The 19081-nt window shown below is 40.6% G+C and overlaps 1 protein-coding gene across 2 annotated transcripts in view; it reads right to left on the bottom strand.

The window, feature by feature from the left end:
* The window catches only part of SCFD2 (sec1 family domain containing 2), a 683378-nt gene that overhangs the window by 373819 nt on the left and 290478 nt on the right, over positions 1-19081 (bottom strand). For both annotated transcript variants that reach the window (XM_069744479.1, XM_069744480.1), the window contains exon 5: positions 9321-9570. In XM_069744479.1, the coding sequence (XP_069600580.1) occupies positions 9321-9570 (250 nt within the window). The remainder of the gene's footprint in view (positions 1-9320; positions 9571-19081) is intronic.

Below are 19081 nucleotides of genomic sequence, written 5' to 3'. Positions count from 1 at the left end.
TGACTGAAATATTGCACAGAAAATGTCTTACATTCTTCAATTTTCTTTTTAGGCATCAAGAAGATTTTCAAGAATTCTGATGTTTGTAGCACAAATAATCTCTGAAGGTTAGAGCCCTTTCAGATTGTGTTTTTTTCCTACGCTCACTGACTCGGTCGGAGCGGTCATTGAAACATCCCCCCTACCCTGCAAAATTCCGGAGTATGCGCCAAAGGGGCCATTGGCTATAGTGATGCAGATGGAGTCACCGTGATACACCGTGTCGTGTATCATTTTCAGCCATACGTGTCTATTATTGGTGCATCTTGCTGTACAGCGTACAGCATAGGCGTATATGACCGAGCACACGGTGACTCCATCTACATCATTACAGTCAATGGCCCCATAGGCGCATACTCCAGAATCCTGTTTTGCAGGGGGTTTCAGGTATAAAACTGGATGGGGCCACTGAACATTGGAAAAAAATGCAATCTGAAAGGGCCCTTACAACTTTCTTCCCTTCCTAAATTTGCTGACAAGTGTTTTAAAACAGTAAGTTATCACATGTTCCTAAGGTAAAAATTAATTGATCTATCCTTAGAAAGCTTTCCATCTAGGATTAAAAGTGGTAACAAATAAAGTAGAAGAAAAAAAAACATTTTATATATATATATATATATATAGAACTATTTTCAATGTATAGAACAAGGGGTTCTGGAAGTGGTGATACGGCCACACAGAGCCCTGACCTCTACATCATAGAGTCTTTGCGTCTATGCTACATGAAGAGACAGAAGGATTTGCACAAGCCTACATCCACAGAATATTTGTGGTTAGTTCTCCAAGATGTTTGGAGCATCGTCCCTGCAGAATTCCTTCAAGAAACTGTGGGCAAGTATATCTAGAAGAAGTGATGCTGTTTTGAATGCAAAGTGCAGTCACATCAAATGTTCTTTTGATTTAGGGGTCTCTTATTTTCACAAACTTTGCATTATGTTATTGACAAAAAAAAATATTGCCACTTCTATTTTTTTTAAGTATTCTATTTTTGCAGCATTTTCTCCACACCTGCCCAAAACGTTTGCACCTTACTGTACATGCCTTGGCTGAACGTACTCAGGCATGTTTTGCAATTGCCAAGCAATGACGTCCCAGAAGTGCTTGAAGGGTGACAAGTCTGGAGACGCTGCAGGCCATGGTAGCACATTTATGCCACATAGGTTGCTCACAGGAGCATGAGAAACATGTGGCCTGTCGATGTCATGTTGAAAAACGGCTCCTTGGAAACCATTGATAAATGGTTACACGATTGATCCATCCTGTACTACAAGTTAAATCGGATGTCACATGCCAAGTCTGCAGCATCAAAAAGTGTCTAAACAAACCAAGGCATTAGCAAGGACATTGAGCTACAAGCCAGAAGTACAGGTTTTCTATTGGCCTCACACTACCAGACGTTCATGGAGCAGAGGAAGATGGAAATAGAGGCTGGAATGGAGGTCTAGCTTCTACAGTGAAGAGTCCAGCATTTGTCTTGGTGGCAATGATAGCCGGACATTTTTCTACTGACCACAAGGGCAACACCATAAAGAGGTCTTCACAAGGAAATGTCAAACCCGTCCTTTTCCTGGGATTATGGTGTGGGGAGATACAAGACAGATGTACCCTCTCCAGTTTTCACTCCAGGTGCACTAACAGCTCAGTGTTGCATTGATTTGGTTGTGGAACTAGTGATAAGGTCATTTCTCAAAAGTTTTGAAGTAGCGCCTTTGTAACACGTCAATGCTAGGTTGCATGTTGCTTGTGCTATTGTGAGCAACCTGCATGGCATAAACGCGCTACCATGGGCTACAGCATCTCCCGAACCGAGCATATCTGGGACGTCATTGGTCGGCAATTGCAAAGGGAGCTGCTAGCAGCAGATCTTGATGATTTTCCCAAGTGAATTTAGTGTGGCAGAACATTCCTCAGACAACTATATATATCATCATTGACAGCATGCCATATATTAGTGTGTGTACTTCTGCATGTTGCACTCATACTCCATACTTAATAAGTCAAGATGTTTTGAAAGTTCTGTTTCCATTTTTCCATCTCTTGCATATCATTAACAAGTCAATCCATGTTGTGATTTTCATAATTCCACATTAACGTTAAAGATGACACATTGCCTTTGTATTTTAGGCAAAAAAAAAATTACATATATTTTACATTTTAAAAATTACAAAAAGGAAAATGGGCTGATGCAAAAGCTCGAGCACCCTGCATTCATAGTACCTAGTAGCAGTCCCTTTTGAAATTATCACAAGTTGTAAATGCTTTTTGTATCCAGCTAAGAGTCTTTCAATTCTTATTTGAGGGATTTTCATCCATTCATCCTTGAAAATTCTTCCAGTTCTGTAAAATTCCTGGGCCGTCTTGCACCCTGTGCTATTTTGAGGCCTAGCCACAGATTTTCAATGATGTTCAGATCAGGGGACTATGAGGGCCATTTTAAAACCGTCAGCTTGCGCCTTTTGAGGTGGTCTATTGTGGATTTTAATGTGTGTTTAGAATCATTATCCATTTTTAGAGGCCATCCTCTTTTCCACTTCAGCTTTTTTACAGATGGTGTTATATTTGCATCAAGACGTTGTTGAGATTTAATTGAATCCATTCTTCCCTTTAACATTGGCTGCAACCCAACCCCAAAACATGATTGATTCACCCCCATGCTTAATAACCGGAGAGATGTATCTTTCCTGAAATTCTATGCTCTTTTTTCTCCACACATACCTTTGACCATTGTGGCCAAAGACTTCTATATTAACCTCATTGGTCCACAGGATTTGCTTGCATCAGGCTTGTTTAGTTGTTCTTTTGCATACTTCTGATGCTGAATTTTATGTTGAGGACTCAGGAGAGGTGTTCTTCTGATGACTCTTCCATGAAGGCAATAGTTGTGCAGGTGTCTCTGAATAGTAGAACAATGTACCACAACTCCAGAGTCATCTAAATATTTCCGAAGGTCTTTTGCAGACAAGCGGGGGTTTGCATTGCCTCTCTAGGAATCTTATGAGCAGTAATGATGAGCGAATATACTCGTTACTCGAGATTTCTTGAGCATGCTCGGGGGTCCTCCAAGTATTTTTTAGTGCTCGGAGATTTAGTTTTTCTTGCCGCAGCTGAATGATTTACATCTGTTAGCCAGCATAAGTACATGTGGGGGTTGCCTGGTTGCTAGGGAATCCTCACATGTACTTATGCTGGCTAACAGATATAAATCATTCAGCTGCGGCAAGAAAAACAAAATCTCTGAGCACTAAAAAATACTCGGAGGACACCCGAGCGTGCTCGGGAAATCTCCAGTAATAAATATATTCGCTCTTCACTAATGAGCAGCTCTCACTGAAATTTTGCTTGGTCTTCCAGACTTTATCTTGGCCTCCACTGTTCCTGTTAACTGCCATTTCTTAATTATGTTTCAAACTGAGGAAAAGACAAGTTTAAATCGCTTTGCTATCTTCATATAGCCTTCTCCTGCTTTGTGGAGCGCCACCATTTTCATTTTCAGAGTACTAGGCAGCTGCTGTTTTCTGACACGAGGTTAGAGGAGGCTGGTTTTTAATAAAGCTGGTAAATTTGCATCACCAGGCCTTTCCTAACGATGATAGTGAACAAAACATAACCTTAACAGGAAGGTCTGAAACGTTCATCAAAGTTATCTGAGCAAGCACACAAATCTCCAAGGTTGACTACACTATTGTATTGGCCTATTTTGCTTTTTGCAATTTTTAAAATGTTAAAGATGAAATATATATATTTGCCTAAAATACAAAGAAAATGTGCTACCTTTAACTTTTAGAAATCATTGCATCTGCAACTTGCTTAACTGTTCACAATAACAATAATTTTGACCAGGGGTGCCCAAACCTTTACATGCCACTGTATACACACACATATCCACGCACAAGTTACATATAAAAAAAAGAGAACAATTGCTTTTTGGGACAAAAACCTAAGCTCTGAGTTAAAGTCTACCCTGGAGAACCATAAGACAAGAATAATAGCATTAATCATGAGAACGTTTAAGTACAATTCCAGATGCATCGGAACATATGTATCAACTTATACAAAACTTGTCAAGTATAAAATCCATCACATTGATCCCAAGGGGATTTACGTAATGCACCGAACTATTTGTAAGAAAGAACATCACAACACACAAAAACAGATTTGCATACTATAACCCAAAGGCATCATTATAACTCGCATGTCTCATAAAGAAAATAATAATGAGGATGATGTACAATACTGTACACTGACTGACAGGTAACATAGTAACATAGTAACATAGTAACATAGTTAGTAAGGCCGAAAAAAGACATTTGTCCATCCAGTTCAGCCTATATTCCATCATAATAAATACCCAGATCTACGTCCTTCTACAGAACCTAATAATTGTATGATACAATATTGTTCTGCTCCAGGAAGACATCCAGGCCTCTCTTGAACCCCTCGACTGAGTTCGCCATCACCACCTCCTCAGGCAAGCAATTCCAGATTCTCACTGCCCTAACAGTAAAGAATCCTCTTCTATGTTGGTGGAAAAACCTTCTCTCCTCCAGACGCAAAGAATGCCCCCTTGTGCCCGTCACCTTCCTTGGTATAAAGAGATCCTCAGCGAGATATTTGTATTGTCCCCTTATATACTTATACATGGTTATTAGATCGCCCCTCAGTCGTCTTTTTTCTAGACTAAATAATCCTAATTTCGCTAATCTATCTGGGTATTGTAGTTCTCCCATCCCCTTTATTAATTTTGTTGCCCTCCTTTGTACTCTCTCTAGTTCCATTATATCCTTCCTGAGCACCGGTGCCCAAAACTGGACACAGTACTCCATGTGCGGTCTAACTAGGGATTTGTACAGAGGCAGTATAATGCTCTCATCATGTGTATCCAGACCTCTTTTAATGCACCCCATGATCCTGTTTGCCTTGGCAGCTGCTGCCTGGCACTGGCTGCTCCAGGTAAGTCATTAACTAGGATCCCCAAGTCCTTCTCCCTGTCAGATTTACCCAGTGGTTTCCCATTCAGTGTGTAATGGTGATATTGATTCCTTCTTCCCATGTGTATAACCTTACATTTATCATTGTTAAACCTCATCTGCCACCTTTCAGCCCAAGTTTCCAACTTATCCAGATCCATCTGTAGCAGAATACTATCTTCTCTTGTATTAACTGCTTTACATAGTTTTGTATCATCTGCAAATATCGATATTTTACTGTGTAAACCTTCTACCAGATCATTAATGAATATGTTGAAGAGAACAGGTCCCAATACCGACCCCTGCGGTACCCCACTGGTCACAGCGACCCAGTTAGAGACTATACCATTTATAACCACCCTCTGCTTTCTATCACTAAGCCAGTTATTAACCCATTTACACACATTTTCCCCCAGACCAAGCATTCTCATTTTGTGTACCAACCTCTTGTGCGGCACGGTATCAAACGCTTTGGAAAAATCGAGATATACCACGTCCAATGACTCACCGTGGTCCAGCCTATAGCTTACCTCTTCATAAAAACTGATTAGATTGGTTTGACAGGAGCGATTTCTCATAAACCCATGCTGATATGGAGTTAAACAGTTATTCTCATTGAGATAATCCAGAATAACATCCCTCAGAAACCCTTCAAATATTTTACCAACAATAGAGGTTAGACTTACTGGCCTATAATTTCCAGGTTCACTTTTAGAGCCCTTTTTGAATATTGGCACCACATTTGCTATGCGCCAGTCCTGCGGAACAGACCCTGTCGCTATAGAGTCCCTAAAAATAAGAAATAATGGTTTATCTATTACATTACTTAGTTCTCTTAGTACTCGTGGGTGTATGCCATCCGGACCCGGAGATTTATCTATTTTAATCTTATTTAGCCGGTTTCGCACCTCTTCTTGGGTTAGATTGGTGACCCTTAATATAGGGTTTCCATTGTTTCTTGGGATTTCACCTAGCATTTCATTTTCCACCGTGAATACCGTGGAGAAGAAGGTGTTTAATATGTTAGCTTTTTCCTCGTCATCTACAACCATTCTTTCCTCACTATTTTTTAAGGGGCCTACATTTTCAGTTTTTATTCTTTTACTATTGATATAGTTGAAGAACAGTTTGGGATTAGTTTTACTCTCCTTAGCAATGTGCTTCTCTGTTTCCTTTTTGGCAGCTTTAATTAGTTTTTTAGATAAAGTATTTTTCTCCCTATAGTTTTTTAGAGCTTCAATGGTGCCATCCTGCTTTAGTAGTGCAAATGCTTTCTTTTTACTGTTAATTGCCTGTCTTACTTCTTTGTTTAGCCACATTGGGTTTTTCCTATTTCTAGTCCTTTTATTCCCACAAGGTATAAACCGCTTACACTGCCTATTTAGGATGTTCTTAAACATTTCCCATTTATTATCTGTATTCTTATTTCTGAGGATATTGTCCCAGTCTACCAGATTAAGGGCATCTCTAAGCTGGTCAAACTTTGCCTTCCTAAAGTTCAGTGTTTTTGTGACTCCCTGACAAGTCCCCCTAGTGAAAGACAGGTGAAACTGTACAATATTGTGGTCGCTATTTCCTAGATGCCCAACCACCTGCAGATTTGTTATTCTGTCAGGTCTATTAGATAGTATTAGGTCTAAAAGTGCTGCTCCTCTGGTTGGATTCTGCACCAATTGTGAAAGATAATTTTTCTTGGTTATTAGCAGAAACCTGTTGCCTTTATGGGTTTCACAGGTTTCTGTTTCCCAGTTAATATCCGGGTAGTTAAAGTCCCCCATAACCAGGACCTCATTATGGGTTGCAGCTTCATCTATCTGCTTTAGAAGTAGACTTTCCATGCTTTCTGTTATATTTGGGGGTTTGTAACAGACCCCAATGAGAATTTTGTTACCATTTTTCCCTCCATGAATTTCGACCCATATGGACTCGACATCCTCATTTCCTTCGCTAATATCCTCCCTTAAAGTGGACTTTAGACAAGACTTTACATAGAGACAAACTCCTCCTCCTCTCCGATTTTTACGATCCTTTCTAAACAGACTGTAACCCTGTAAGTTAACTGCCCAGTCATAGCTTTCATCTAACCATGAACCAAGAATTCTAATTAAATAATGACAGCTAAGAAGTTTAATGTAAAATATCTCCCAATCAAGGTATTAAAGAAACTAAGATCTCCCTGTGCCAAATCTGTAAAAAAATATTACAAGGCAGTAATATCTACAACGGCTGGACCATTGGCAACAACAAAAATTGGAGTCTATGGTAATGCACTCTAGAGCATGTGCCACTGTGACAGTTCCTGATATTAAAGGGTTATTCCCAAGACAATAAATCATCCTTTATCCAGGGAAGGCTGTGCTCTGTGCCGCTCCACTATTTCCATCAATCGCATAGACTATGAATGGAGAGGAGGACCAGAACACAGACATTTGCTCCATTCATTATAAGCTATGCAGATCCCGGTTCCCCGATTCCAAAGCCCTTATCTTGGGATCACTAAGGGTCTCAGTGGTTGGACCCCAAGCAATCATTAACTCGTTCCTTATTTTATGGGTAGGATGAGGGAAAACTTCTATCTTGGGATAAACTCTTTAAGTACCTACACCTTGTAGGTGGCAGACCATCGCCAGATAGCTCTCGTCATCAGAAATAGGGACAATCTGGATTTCAACTAATCCTAACCGTTTGTTTCCCAGAGATAAGATATTTTTGTCAGGTTATCTCTGGCTCCCAAAAAAACAAAACATACATATTTGGGCTACATTATCTGGCATCATCATGGCATAGTTAGGGGAGACAGTGTTCGGTGAATGGCTTGTTCACCTGGAGGGTGTCCTATATTAATTGTGAATTTTAGAAGTGACTTTACAAAACCTCTCCAGACCAATGTATTCAAAATAACCATTTCCTTGTCTCTTCGGTACTGTTATTTAGGGCTACATTCACACAATGGTTTACAAATTAAAATTTGAGTTCTTCTCTCTTATGTGTCATCTGTATTGTCTCCGTGTTTTCTCATCTCTTTTTAAAACCTAAAGGACAGACTGAATTTATCCGGTGACTTTTAGCTATGGAATAATTAAAAAAGGATGAAGACAGATGGAAAACCAAAGAACAAAGTATGTCTTCCATTTTTCACCTGTTCTGAAACACGTTATACACTTTAATAGTCGACTCCGATCCCTAAAGTGGATCATACATTAGGACGCGAGTATGGTTCGATGAAACATTATAGGTTCGTGTCTTCCCGTTTAGAAACGGCATACGAATGTGCACATCATTTGTGTGAATGCAGCCAAAATTGTGACACTGATATTAAAAAAGCTGAGCTCGTCACTCTCTGAGTTAGGGTACCGTCACACAGTGCCATTTTGATCGCTACGACGGTACGATTCGTGACGTTCCAGCGATATCGTTACGATATCGCTGTGTCTGACACGCAGCAGCGATCAGGGATCCTGCTGAGAATCGTACGTCATAGCAGATCGTTTGGAACATTCTTTCGTCGCTGGATCTCCCGCTGTCATCGCTAGATCGGTGTGTGTGTGACACCGATCTAGCGATGCGTTCGCTTGTAACCAGAGTAAACATCGGGTTACTAAGCGCAGGACCGCGCTTAGTAATCCGATGTTTACCCTGGTTACCAGCGTAAATGTAAAAAAAAAAAACACTACATACTTACATTCCGGTGTCCGTCAGGTCCCTTGCCGTCTGCTTCCCGCACTGTGACTGCCGGCCATAAAGTTAAAGCACAGCACAGCGGTGACGTCACCGCTGTGCTGTGCTTTCACTTTACGGCCGGCAGTCAGTGAGTGCGGGAAGCAGACGGCAAGGGACAGACACCGGAATGTAAGTATGTACTGTTTTTTTTTATGTACTGTTTGGTTTTTTTTACGCTGGTAACCAGGGTAAACATCGGGTTACTAAGCGCGGCCCTGCGCTTAGTAACCCGATGTTTACCCTGGTTACCCGGGGACCTCGGCATCGTTGGTCGCTGAAGAGCTGTACTACGACTTACCAACGATCACGGCCAGGTTGTATCGCTGGTCGTGATCGTTGGTAAATCGTATAGTGTGACGGTACCCTAAGATACAATATTGAGGTTTACACCTAACAGGGCTTAATGAAGATGAACATTGCTTTGTCGAAGTCAAAACATTTTTTCCTTCTCATAGATGATTGGTATTACAGTATATGTCAAATACATCTCTCCATTGCAGTAAATATATTGGAAATTCTAGCAAAATTGAGTGTAATAAGAGCAAACAATTGCATATCTTTTATGTATGACAGTAAACGAACAAGTACACAGACCTGTTATCTTTTGTAGTAGAGGACTCAGGTCCGGCTCATCACACAAGCATTGTATGAGAACTTTTCTTACTTGGCTTTCAGCAACTTCCAGTTCATTATTGATCATGACTTCTCCAGTCACAGAGTACATGTAAACCAATAACACAAGCATGTCTTCAATACTGTAGTCATCCTCCCGTCTTTCATTATGTGACTTAATCCTGGGGTACAGCTGATTGAGGACTGCAGGCAGCTCTGATCTCCCAGTGTTCTACAATGAGAAATACAAGCATATCAGACGTCTGTAGACTTAACATATAATGTTTCACATAAAAAGTAGGGATGCTCTAGGGATCTAGGGCAACAGGCCAAACTCTGGTTCCTAGATATCTGAGGGTCCACTTGGGGATGGGAGCCCTTTGCAAGCGCCTAGTTGCACCCCTCTTCCATACATAGCATCAGCACTACTTTTCAACAAAGGGTATAACGCTATACCAAACACACTACACGTAATACTACCCTCAAGCCAGTATTAGTTTCTTGTACTTTGCACATACAGGGGCATGGCTCCCCTTTTTTGACTGTAAATCTTGTCTATATAGCTTTTCAGGGGGCAGGTGCAAAACAGTCAGTTCTGAGTCCCGCTCTGCCCACCTATTTTGAGGCATGAGGACACATAGTGAGATGAACTACAAGAGTTACGGTCCTTCCTGTTTGGGTACACCTTGTCGTGGTGGGAAAACTCTTTTGATCAAAAGTGTATCAGCTAAGTACCCCATGTTATTTACAAGAACTATTACAATTTATTTACTTACTGCAGGGTATTTGCTTACAGGGGTGTTACGACCCCGGCCGCAGAGGTCGTGATACTGACCCGGCCAGTAAGGGTGAGGGGCACGCCGATGCACACACAAACTTCAACTAGATGTTCATCATTGGGCGCACATTCAGCTGAAGTGTATTGTGACGCAGAGACCCATTGGGTCCGTGTATGGCAATACACGCTGCTGGCCATCAGAGGCCAATAGCTGACAAGACATGTAAGTGACTAGGGGGCACATGGAAGTGACGTCATGTGCTCCCATCGCTTGCATACTGAAATCAGCTGTCGGCATCAGAAGAGGACACTGCACGGCGGGGGTGCGGAGGCAAGGCGAGTATAATCTAATATATAAAGCTGAATGTGTGTGGTGTATGTGTGTATGTCCGGGATTGGCATCTGCACCGTCGCAGCTACAGCCACAAAATTTTGCACAGTCACACGTCTGGACCCCAAGAGCGTCATAGGCTATGTTGTGATGTGAAATTTAAACCCCCAATTCATTAAACAATTTTGCCCCTATCTACATAATGGGGAAAAAGTGAAAGGAAAAGTATTGGAGACAAATTAACAGCTGCCAGATGTGAACAACGGGGCTTAAAGAGTGAGAGCGATGGCGCCAAAGAGTATATACAGTACAGTTGCTAAGGTGGGGCCCCAACATGGGATTCTCACCACACACAGGGATATGAACACACACACAAAATGTGCCACACACTGCCACGTGCTTGAACACACATACCACCCTCAGCACACATTTCACCACACATACACCAACCTCGCCACATAAATGTCGAAACACAAAAGTCGCTGCTCAAAACTCGCCACGCGCAAAACTCGCCACATGCAAAACTAGGCTCATGGAAAACTCACCACACGCAAAACTTGCACACGCAGAAAAATTGCCACATGCACAAAAGTTGCAACACATGCAAAAGTTGCCTCACACAAAACTTGCACATACTCAAAAGGCACCACACATAAAACTCGCCATGTGTAAAACTTGCTGCACACAACTTGCTACACTTACCTGTCACATGCAACTCGATACACAAAAAGTTGCTACACGCATGTCGCCACACAAAACTCCTCTCACAAAAGTCGCTACATGCATGTCGCCACATGCAACTCAACACACACAACTTGACATATGAAACTCGCCCTAAAACACACACAAGTCTGGTATTATCCTTCAAAAATAAAAATCTGATTAATAAGCAGACAAACTACAAGAGCAACAAATGTACCATATAGGAAATACTGCAGCTGTCAGTCACATGACCTGTCTATTATGTGTATGTGTGAGCTAATATATACTGCCAGGGGGGAGGGCTTCCTGTTGGCTGGGGATTTATCAGGCTGCCAATTTAGCTTACAAATACTGATGTAAAAATACTGACCAAATAACGTGTGAACGCGGTCTAATACAGGAGGAGATGACATACAGATATATATTATATACAGGGGAAATGACACACAGGTATATACTATATGCAGGAGGAGATGACACACAGGTATATACTATATACAGGAGGAGATGACATACACATATATACTATATACAGGGGAGATGACACACAGGTATATACTATATACAGGAGATGACATACAGGTATATACTATATACAGGAGGAGATGACACACTGGTATATACTATATACAGGGGAGATGACAGACAGGTACATACTATATACAGGGGAGATGACACAGGTATATACTATATACAGGGGAGATGACACAGGTATATACTATATACAGGAGATGACACAGGTATATACTATATACAGGATGAGATGACACACAGGTATATACTATATACAGGGGAGATGACACACACATATATACTATATACAGGGGAGATGACACACAGGTATATACTATATACAGGAGATGACAGAGGTACATACTATATACAGGGGAGATGACACAGGTATATACTATATATAGGGAAGATGACACACAGGTATATACTATATACAGGGAAGATGGCACACAGGTATATACTATATGCAGGAGGAGATGACACACAGGTATATACTATATGCACGAGGAGATGACACACAGGTACATACTATATACAGGAGGAGATGACAGGTATATACTATATATAGGAGGAGATGACACACAGGTATATACTATATACAGGGGAGATGACACGTATATACTATATACAGGAGGAGGTGACACACAGATATATACTATATACAGGAGCAGATGACACACAGGTATATACTATATACAGGAGGAGATGACACACAGGTATATACTATGTACAGGAGGAGATGACACACAGGTATATACTATATACAGGAGATGACTTACAGGTATATACTATATACAGGAGGAGATGACACATAGGCATATACAATATACAGGAGGAGATGACATACAGCAAGTATATACTATTTACAGGGGAGATGACATACAGGTATATACTATATACAGGAGATGACATACAGGTGTATAGTATATATAAGGGAGATGACAAACATGTATATACTGAGGGGAAAATGAGAGGTGTGAGGTGAAAATGAGGGGTGTGAGGTGAAAATGAAAAGGTGTGAGTGCAAAATGAGAGGAGTGAGGAAAAATAGTGGAGTGATCGGAAAATGACAGATGTGAGGTCGAAATTACAAGTGTTAGGGGGGAATGAGAGGAGTGAGGGGGAAAACAAGAGGAGTGAGGGGGAAAATGAGAGGTGTAAGGGAGAAAATGAGAGATGTGAGGGGGAAAATGAGAGGAGTGATGGGAAAATAAGAGAAGTGAGGTGCTATAACTAACCACAGATATTTACTATGCTCAGGCAACGCCGGGCTCTTCAGCTAGTTGGCTATATTTTTCTATGAAATACGGGGCAGAACGGGGTATATATACCAGGATTGGGGACATATAGACCAGGATAGGGGTCAGGTATACCAGGATAAGGATATATATCAAGATGGGGCCCAGGATAAGGGAGAAATATACCAGCATGGGGAATATATATATATACCAGGATGGGGAAAGTATATAAGCCAGGATTGGGTCCATGATAAGGGGCATAAATAGACCAGGATGGGGGATATATATACCACAATGGAGCCCAGCATAAGGGCATATATACTAAGGTAGAGGATATATACCAAGATGGGGCCAGGAAGGGGAACATATATATTAGAATGGAGGGTGTATATATATACCGTGATGGGGCCAGGGTGAAAGGCATATATATATATATCTCTAACAGGATGCGGTACATTACCCATGATATGCTTTTATTATGGGTAATGTATGCAACACACGCAGCAAAATATTCAAAATATAATAATCCTCTCGGTATTAAAAATTTGCTCCTGAGAAAACCTGAGCATATTTTGAACATTGTAGGTTGGCATAAAGTTGCACCTTAAACTAGCCGACACCAGAATTACAGTTAGGTCCATATATATTTGGACAGAGACAACATTTTTCTAATTTTGGTTATAGACATTACCACAATAAATTTTAAGCAAAACAATTCAGATGCAGTTGAAGTTCAGACTTTCAGCTTTCATTTGAGGGTATCCACATTAAATTGGATGAAGGGTTTAGAAGTTTCAGCTCCTTAACATGTGCCACCCTGTTTTTAAAGGGGCCAAAAGTAATTGGACAGATTCAATAATTTTAAATAAAATGTTCATTTTTAGTACTTGGTTGAAAACCCTTTGTTGGCAATGGCTGCCTGAAGTCTTGAACTCATGGACATCACCAGACGCTGTGTTTCCTCCTTTTTGATGCTCTGCCAGGCCTTCACTGCGGTGGTTTTCAGTTGCTGTTTGTTTGTGGGCCTTTCTGTCTGAAGTTTAGTCTTTAACAAGTGAAATGCTGCTCAATTGGGTTAAGATCAGGTGACTGACTTGGCCATTCAGGAATATTCCACTTCTTTGCTTTAATAAACTCCTGGGTTGCTTTGGCTTTCTGTTTTGGGTCATTGGTCGTCGTTTCATACTACAAATGGACAATCAGTTTGGCTGCATTTGGCTGGATCTGAGCACACAGTATGGCGGCTCTGAATACCTCAGAATTCATTCGTCTGCTTCTGTCCTGTGTCACATCATCAATAAACACTAGTGACCCAGTGCCACTGGCAGCCATGCATCGCCAAGCCATCACACTGCCTCCGCCGTGTTTTACAGATGATGTGGTATGCTTTGGATCATGAGCTGTACCACGCCTTCGCCATACTTCTCTCTTTCCATCATTCTGGTAGAGGTTGATCTTGGTTTCATCTGTCCAAAGAATGTTCTTCCAGAACTGTGCAGGCTTTTTTAGATGTTCATTAGCAAAGTCCAGTCTAGCCTTTTTATTCTTGATGCTTATGAGTTTCTTGCACCGTGCAGTGAACCCTCTGTATTTACTTTCATGCAGTCTTCTCTTTATGGTAGATTTGGATATTGATACGCCGACCTCCTGGAGAGTGTTGTTCACTTGGTTGGCTGTTGTGAAGGGGTTTCTCTTCACCATGGAGATTATTCTGTTATCATCCACCACTGTTGTCTTCTGTGGGCGCCCAGGTCTTTTTGCATTGATGAGTTCACCAGTGCTTTCTTTCTTTCTCTGGATATACCAAACTGTAGATTTTGCCACTCCTAATATTATAGCAATTTCTCGGAGGGGTTTTTTCTGTTTTCGCAGCTTAAGGATGGCTTCTTTCACCTGCATGGAGAGCTCCTCTGACTGCATGTTTTCTTCGTAGCAAAACCTTCCAAATGCAAGCACCACACCTCAAATCAACTCCAGGTCTTTTATCTGCTTAATTGAGAATGACATAACGAAGGGATTGCCCACACGTGTCCATGAAATAGCCTTGGAGTCAATTGTCCAATTTTTTTTGGTCCGTTTAAAAACAGGGTGGCACATGTTAAGGAGCTGAAACTCCTAAACCCTTAATCCAATTTTAATGTGGATACCCTCAAATGAAAGCTGAAAGTCTGAATTTCAACTGCATCTCAATTGTTTTGTTTAAAATTCATTGTGGTAATGTCTAGAACCAAAATTAGAAAAATGTTTTCTCTGTCCAAATATACAGTGGGGCAAAAAAGTATTTAGTCAGTCAGCAATAGTGCAAGTTCCACCACTTAAAAAGATGAGAGGCGTCTGTAATTTACATCATAGGTAGACCTCAACTATGGGAGACAAACTGAGAAAAAAAAATCCAGAAAATCACATTGTCTGTTTTTTTATCATTTTTTTTGCATATTATGGTGGAAAATAAGTATTTGGTCAGAAACAAACAATCAAGATTTCTGGCTCTCACAGACCTGTAACTTCTTCTTTAAGAGTCTCCTCTTTCCTCCACTCATTACCTGTAGTAATGGCACCTGTTTAAACTTGTTATCAGTATAAAAAGACACCTGCGCACACCCTCAACCAGTCTGACTCCAAACTCCACTATGGTGAAGACCAAAGAGCTGTCAAAGGACACCAGAAACAAAATTGTAGCCCTGCACCAGGCTGGGAAGACTGAATCTGCAATAGCCAACCAGCTTGGAGTGAAGAAATCAACAGTGGGAGCAATAATTAGAAAATGGAAGACATACAAGACCACTGATAATCTCCCTCGATCTGGGGCTCCACGCAAAATCCCACCCCGTGGGGTCAGAATGATCACAAGAACGGTGAGCAAAAATCCCAGAACCACGCGGGGGGACCTAGTGAATGAATTGCAGAGAGCTGGGACCAATGTAACAAGGCCTACCATAAGTAACACACTACGCCACCATGGACTCAGATTCTGCAGTGCCAGACGTGTCCCACTGCTTAAGCCAGTACATGTCCGGGCCCGTCTGAAGTTTGCTAGAGAGCATTTGGATGATCCAGAGGAGTTTTGGGAGAATGTCCTATGGTCTGATGAAACCAAACTGGAACTGTTTGGTAGAAACACAACTTTTCGTGTTTGGAGGAAAAAGAATACTGAGTTGCATCCATCAAACACCATACCTACTGTAAAGCATGGTGGTGGAAACATCATGCTTTGGGGCTGTTTCTCTGCAAAGGGGCCAGGACGACTGATCCGGGTACATGAAAGAATGAATGGGGCCATGTATCGTGAGATTTTGAGTGCAAACCTCCTTCCATCAGCAAGGGCATTGAAGATGAAACGTGGCTGGGTCTTTCAACATGACAATGATCCAAAGCACACCGCCAGGGCAACGAAGGAGTGGCTTCGTAAGAAGCATTTCAAGGTCCTGGAGTGGCCTAGCCAGTCTCCAGATTTCAACCCTATAGAAAACCTTTGGAGGAAGTTGAAAGTCCGTGTTGCCAAGCGAAAATCCAAAAACATCACTGCTCTAGAGGAGATCTGCATGGAGGAATGGACCAACATACCAACAACAGTGTGTGGCAACCTTGTGAAGACTTACAGAAAACGTTTGACCTCTGTCATTGCCAACAAAGGATATATTACAAAGTATTGAGATGAAATTTTGTTTCTGACCAAATACTTATTTTCCACCATAATATGCAAATAAAATGTTAAAAAAACAGATAATGTGATTTTCTGGATTTTTTTTTCTCAGTTTGTCTCCCATAGTTGAGGTCTACTTATGATGTAAATTACAGACGCCTCTCATCTTTTTAAGTGGTGGAACTTGCACTATTGCTGACTGACTAAATACTTTTTTGCCCCACTGTATATGGACCTAACTGTATGTGTCATGTTTTCAACAGGACATTACTGACACTTGACGATGTGCTGCTGAGAACAATGCTTTTTAGAATGAGCATTTTACTCTTTCATTGGGTGATTATTGACCTGTTTATACCAGCAAATCATTGAAAAATAAGCGTTCTTAGGAATGTACGGTACATTCCCAATTGTTTGCCTGTCTGAATGGGCCTTTGGTTTTCAGAATTTAAAATTTAGTTTTCTGTTTTATGTCACAAACCACATCTTCTGTCACAATTTTGCATGTTTTGAACAAGTCTGTTCTTGTATCTGACTGCACTGTTCAAAAAATGTGTTCATGAGATAAAAAATAAAACAGAAAGAAAATCACTAAAACATCAACCCAACTACTAAACATAAAACATTTCTAAACAGGATTGCTACATCTGTCAATTTCTGATTTACCTATTCAAATTTTTCTAAAAATATATTATAGAATGGACTGCTGATTTTAAACTATTACCAGCGCTAGTGGGCGATACAAAAAAAGAAAAAATAAATCAATAAAACTTTAGTCCTTAGAAACTACATTTTTTTTATAAACTACGCCTCCTGATTGTCAAGTTTTAATTTCTAAGATTTGGGCCCAGCATATAAACAGCAATCAATGCACCCCTTATGTTGGCACAGCATACGCTCTGCCTGGTGCACATATGCTGCAATGATTTTCTAATAGCTAAAAGGAAGTTCAGCACACAGGATGGGAGATGACAGGCAGCTGAAAAGTCCCAAATGCAGCAACACATGTATTATTGATAGCATTGTGTGGAAACCCACATCATAAATAATAAGCCCTTTTGTTGTAGAGGGGAGCTGTTTTTTATCTCCAACCAGCACTGCTGGGAATAATAATGCCAAAATTTCATCAGCAAATTTATCAGTTCATGTCTTGACATCTCCAGGGGTTAAGTCTTAGAGAAGAAGCAAAGAGTAATTACTGGATTTACACTCGTTTGTTTTATATATACTTAGCATTTACTAATTAGATTATCGAGAAAAAATATTTACATGGCCAGAGACATTCTACATCTACTTGGAAAATAACAGATATTATGTAAACTTTGAACCAGGGACCAATAACTTATAAAATATACTAAGGATGCAATTATATATAGGCACATCAGAATCTAGATAAAAGTTATTATATACCTCACTGACAGCATTACGCAGCAGGAAAGCCATACATCAAGGCATACTAACACCTAAATATTCACCATCTAAACACTGAGTGAATATGGTTGTACAACTATTGATAGTACCTGATTACTTACTCCTTGAATTTCAAAACCAATAACTATTATATTTTGGGATGACATAGCCGTATGAGAAATGGCGTAAATAGAGTCCTATGGGCCCCGATGCTAATTTTTTATACATGGGACCCCACCAGCATGTATGTCATGTTCAGGCCCCTGTAACAATGCCCTCCACCCTTACCCATATCCTATAATAATGTTTCACTTCCTTTTCTTTAATAATGCTCCCCATCCTGGGCCGTATCCTGTAATAATGTTCCCTATCCTGACCCCTTTGCTTAATAATATCCCCTGTCCTGGCCCTCATGCTGTAAGAATGTCCCAATCTGTAACAATGCCCCTCATCCTGCCCCATTCCTATAAAAAAAAATCCTCCATCCTAAAATCTTTCTTTAATAATGTCACCCATCTCGGACCCATCCTTTCATAACACCCCCCCTCCATCCTGACCCATTCCTATAATAATGTCCCACATTCTGACCATTTCTTTAATAATGTCCCCCATTCTGTACCCATTCAGCAATAATGCTCACCGTCTTCACGCTATTTTGTAACTAAAAAAAAACCCTTTCCCGGCTCCCACGGTGAGCAACGCCCTCTTCTTTCTTCACAATTGGTTCACAGGTGCAATAGGGCTGGTGGGACCTGGCCCATGATGAGCACCGTGACCTCTGCTGCCTGCCTCCTATTAGATTGACCTTTTTCTGATCTTTTTCTATTTTATGCTTTTTGGGAGGCAATGAGATTAAAACAAAAAAAAAAAAAAAAACATTCTGCCATTTAGTTTATTTTTTCTTTTCTGCAGCCACTGTATCGGATAAATATTTTATTAATTAGGGCAATTAAGCGTGGCTTGATACAAAATATTTTTTGTATTTTTTACATTTCACTATTTAGTTTTGTGGAAAAAAATGTGATTTAGATTTTTATATATATATTTTTTTACATGTTTAATTAATTCCCTGAGAAGACAAACTTGTGATCACTTAAATTGCTTTCACAGTGGTAGTGCACTGTATTG

This window comes from Ranitomeya imitator, chromosome 1 (assembly GCF_032444005.1).
Source record: "Ranitomeya imitator isolate aRanImi1 chromosome 1, aRanImi1.pri, whole genome shotgun sequence".
Taxonomy (NCBI): Eukaryota; Metazoa; Chordata; class Amphibia; order Anura; family Dendrobatidae; genus Ranitomeya; species Ranitomeya imitator.
Note: the sequence above shows the minus strand (reverse complement) of the source record. Positions and strands in the feature narration are given on the sequence as shown.